The sequence below is a fragment of the Staurois parvus genome, unplaced genomic scaffold, assembly GCF_062004578.1.
Source record: "Staurois parvus isolate SC_StPar_1 unplaced genomic scaffold, SC_StPar_1.0 ptg001723l, whole genome shotgun sequence".
NCBI lineage: Eukaryota > Metazoa > Chordata > Amphibia > Anura > Ranidae > Staurois > Staurois parvus.
Window position 1 is genome coordinate 452731 of NW_028319519.1, and position 5032 is coordinate 457762.

The following is a 5032-nucleotide window of genomic DNA, read 5'->3' on the forward strand; positions in this document are numbered from 1 at the left end:
GCCTCTCAGAAAATAGTTTGGTGTATCTACTTTCCAAAAAGGGGTCATTTTGGGGGGTGGGGGATTTTATGCCCAGCATTAGAAGTTTGTGCCACACATCACTCACTCTTCAAACCACCTGAAGATCAATTCTTTTCTGACACTTTTTGTTCACATGAAAAAAATCAGTATTTTTTTGCTAGGAAATTAATTTAAACCCCCAAACATTGTATATTTTTTTAAAGCAGACACCTTAATGAATAAAATATTCACACAGTGATTTTTCAAAAGCAAATTAAAAACAAAAATTAACTTTTTTTACTTTTAATGTACAAAAACACAATACAGTATATTGGCCAATTATTTGGTAAAATATAAAAGATGATGGTATGCCCAATAAACAGATTCCAAACATGACATTATTTAACACTGCACATGCCCCGTGCAATGGCGACAAACTGCATACATTTTTAATATCCATAGGCAAGGTTTTAAAAGCTACCATTTTAGATTTACAGAGGAGGTCTAGTGTTAGAATTACTGCCCTTGAGCTGACGTTCATGGAGATACCTCACATGCATGGTACAACCGCTGTTTACATACCGGCACAGGGTCAAGGCTCGTGCACATAGGTGTGCGTGTGTGCATGTGGGGGGGGTTTAAGTTATTTTGATGTTTTTTAATTATATTTACACTGCCCCTTTAATTTTTTTATCACTTTTAATGCTATCACAGGGAATGCAAATATCCCCAATAACTTCAATGGGCATTGTCATATATTCTTTTTTTAAAAAATTTGGGGTCTATCAGACTCTAGATATCTCCTCTGCCCTTACATTATCTAATCAAACCAAGATCGGTGTGATCAGATGCTTTTCCAATTTACAAATTGCGCTGTTTATATCCTGCGAAACTGAAGTGATGAAATGCTCGTAGCTATCCGATTTCTTAGACTATAGAGATGATTGGCACCATTCTGGTCTCCAATCAGCTCTATGGTTATTTTTTGCTCTATTAAAAAAAGACTGACAATTTTGAGAAAAAAACAATATTTTGGACTTTTTGCTATAACACACGCCTGAAAGGAATTGACTCTCGTTCCTCTCTGCACTGACTCCCGTCAGCCCCTGGCATTGGTCAGCAATTACCCTCAGATCTGGAGTTCACCTGAGACACAAAGGAATTGCAGACAGACACAAGGTAGTATCTCAGAATGAACTGAATTTATTCTTCCGTGTTTAAACTTATATATGAAACTTAAAACAATGCATATAAATATAAGAATTAATCAATTGACAGGTATGCTTTTAACCAATTAGAATATTACATACGTCAGTCATGCCCAATCAGTTGGCATATATGTTAATTATTATTATATACGTCAAGCTTTGAACTTTTGAACAGCACAGAAAGCAGACAATTCCTCTTTTACCGTTGGCTTATAGTTATTAATACTCTCTCAACAGGATGTAGCCCACCACAGACTTTCAGTCTCGGGCTAGCTAAGGAAAAAGGGGAAGTTGCACCTGGACAAAAAAGAGGAACTTTTTAACTCCTGACAAATTACCGTTTAAGACAAGAAAGTTAATTCTTTTAAAGTACTGACTTAAGATGGATACTGATTCTAAGATGGAAGAACTTTGGCTCAGAGAGAGACAAGATGGTGGGACATCAAACTTAGGGGCTAATCCCTTCAAACCCCCTCTTAGGTCACACAAGTGACCTTACACCTTAGTCATAGGTTGGTACCTGGGGCCCTTAGTAGGTAATCAGGGTTCCCCATATACCAAACCAGGTTTCAAATAAACTGACCAGTGGATTTTCTACTCCTGAGCTTTCAGCTAATTCTTCAAACAATATTTGGAGGTTGTGAAGGGCTCTAATAATACTTCCATCAGAAACAGTGTTATGGGGAATAAGAGTACAACCGCAGGAGTTAAACATTTTACATACTTTCCCTTTATCAGCTAATAACATATCAAAAACAGTATGGTTCTACCAAACTTTTGTTAACCATAGCCAATGTAGTTAACCCAATCTACATTCCCGCTAAACCGTACCCATATAATACAGACAAATTCTGCAACAACATTACTATGTTCAAATCAGGCAAAATTTCCTGATACTGGTTTAGAGACTTAAAAGTAAATTATGTAATCTGGTAACAGGGAATTTTCTTAACCAAATCAGTACATTCCTTCTCAGTGATATTATCTTTGTACACTCTAATTAGACAGAACATATTAGTTTCTCTTTCCTGAAAAAAGGAACCAGTCTCAATGCCTAATCTATCTTTTTATTGCCTCATTACTCCTGTATTTTCCTAGCCCCCAGGGCGAGCTGCCTACGGCAGGGGCAGGGACTGTTAAAAGGAACTGGTGACGGTTGTTCTCTGAAAATACTATTCCTAGCGGATTGGAAATGGCTAGTAACAAAACAATAGACAATGGGATCCATACAACTATTAAAACTACTCAAAGTTACTGTGACATGGTACACAATGAGGATGACATGCCGAGACACCTCACTGCGGACACAGAAAACCACTTGACTAACATGAATGGGAGTGAAACAGACTGTGAAGATGACCAGCACCATTATGAGGAGCTGTACCGCCTTCACCCGTCTCTCTCGGCTTTGGTTCATTTGTATTGACTTGGACAAAGTCCACATGATCCGCAGGGTGTAGAAAACAACAATCACCAAAGGAACAAAATACTCAAAACCTGTCAGCATAAGTAGCTGGAAAAAACAACAATGTTTGTGGTTAATCGTTGTGGTCAGTATGATGAAAGTTACAATCACAGCAAATATCCAAATCAAAACACAGATGCATTTAGCATAACTGGGATTTCTCCATCTGCGTGAGGCTTTGGCTTGCACAATGGCCAGGTAGCGATCAACACAGATGCAGGTCAGGAAAAGAATACTACAGTACATGTTCACAGAGTACGTAAAACTGTGAACATAATAGCAGATATGACAGGTCTCTACATTACGGTAATACATAACAATTCGTGCTGGTAGAGAGAGACCCACTAAAAGGTCTGTCACTACCAAGTTAATGGTGTAAATAACAGAGGGTGTCCTTACTTTGGTCTGAAAACAGAACACATAAAGGGCCAAACTGTTCAGTATTATGCCCATCAAAAAAATAAAAGAGTTGATAATTAGCAACGCCACCCAAAGGCCATAGAACCTTTGATGCAAGGTTTCACCTGGGTTGGCTTGTTGAGGGATTTGGAATTGTTTGTCATTTGCTATAGATTCATTCAGTTCAAGTTCCCTGGATGGGTTGAAGTTTCCAGGGCTGACGAAGCACTCCATGTGGTTCAGATCAATCTCTCAGGACTTCTCTGGCTGCTTCTTCTGTATCTGTGTCTTTGTCTTGCTTCTTAGGGGTATGGTTTACTCTTTTCACACATCTGGCATGGATCCAGGCCTTGGAATCCTCAGTCAGAACAGCGGTCCTAGTGACAGCGATCACGGAAGCGAGTTGGTTCCTGTGAAAAAAAGAGAAAGGTGCGAGCAACATTTCTTTCAACCTTGTCCAAACTTTCAATAAACTTTCTCACATATTCTTCCTGAATCAATCCTAAATCCCCTCTTTCTACCATGAGTGGCTGTCTGGCCCAGGGAGTGGGAAAGAGCCTATCCATTAAAACCTAAAAAAGGGGGGGGTAACCTGTCTTCTTAGAAGGAATCATCCTTATCTCTATACCTGAACTCTGAGGGACATTTCCACCTAGCGGCTAAACATATCCACAATTACCCAAAAATATTCCTGTCCTTTTCCTACTTTTGGCATGTGTGTAAAATCTACCTGTGGGCGGATAAAAAATGTTAATGTCTTGCCTTGTGAGGATTGTTCCTAATGTATGTAATGCATCTAGACACATATGATTTTACCATAAAGGGGGGGCCAGGGATGAAAAAATCCAGCAGTTCACATGTAACCTGCCATCCCCTGTGACCTATCCCATAATACTGTGAGCTGTGACCTATCCCATGATACTGTAAGATGAACAGAGGTGCACTAGCTTCTAGAATACATGGTCTCCCCTCTTGTGACACAAAGTCAAATTAGTGGAGCTTTGGTCACACTAACTACATTCCACTTAATATCTTTAGAAGTAGCAAATGTACTGCAATATTTGATCTAACAGTGACATTTAAAAGTGGAGCAGGATCTAAAGTGGGAGGAATATATTTTATTCTCAACTTGGGGTTTAACAACAGGATAACCTCATATTCACTAAATGGTGGTGTGTAAGGTGGTCTCATGTCCAAGAGTAAATGACATAGCCATTTGAATCACCATCACAAATAATAGCAAACTTCTGAGACACACAGGCATGCCTTGAACCTGTACCAGAACCATCTTTGAGAAAAAACAAAACAAAAGGGCGGAGTGTACCTCCATGCTCCCCAAGCCAGGATTCCCGACATAGTTTTACAATTTTCCCTAACATACAGATGAAACATTTGATCATATGCGGGCAGACCAAGACCAGGGGCTATTACCATAGCATGTTTCAGATACACAAAAACATTACACATTTCAATTAACCATTTCACAAGATCTGACATTTCTAAACCTGTGGTTTGTCTCAAAATACTGTCATAGTAGGAACAGTCAGGTATCCATTGGCGGCAGCAACCAATCATGTCAAGAAAGGTAAGCATGTCTTTCTTGGTCAATGGGCGGGGCAGACCCATAAGAGCCGCAGCTCTCTTTGTGACTGAATTTCCTATCACCTTTTGTGAGGACAAAAACAAGGTATTCAACAGTTTCTTAACACCATTATAACTTTTCTTAGACACTTTATGATCACATATAAGATACACACTCCACCTGGCTGGCTGTCCGCACTGAAACCAACTAAACCATGGCTAGGAGTTCATGGCTTGGGGCCTGGAGGACTACAGTATAATCCTGGAGAAATTCACTCCAGATAAAACTTTTACTTCTAAAGTTAAAGGCAAAAATTAGCCATGTCTCCTTAACAACAGGAATTTGCTAAAAAAATTTGTCAAATCAATCACTGTAAAA

At 39.2% G+C, this 5032-nt stretch overlaps 1 protein-coding gene across 1 annotated transcript; it reads right to left on the reverse strand.

Moving 5' to 3' along the window:
* Positions 1 to 2161: 2161 nt before the first annotated feature.
* On the reverse strand, positions 2162 to 3848 carry LOC149434620 (G protein-coupled receptor 20-like). The gene has a single exon (XM_089663570.1). It carries the CDS (start codon positions 3304 to 3306, stop codon positions 2287 to 2289), a length of 1020 nt encoding a protein of 339 aa, XP_089519696.1. The 5' UTR covers positions 3307 to 3848; the 3' UTR covers positions 2162 to 2286.
* Positions 3849 to 5032: the final 1184 nt, after the last annotated feature.

Bases quoted from the DNA above. Each gene is read 5' to 3' on its own strand.
- LOC149434620 (XM_089663570.1), bottom strand. From the start codon at position 3,306: ATGGAGTGCTTCGTCAGCCCTGGAAACTTCAACCCATCCAGGGAACTT.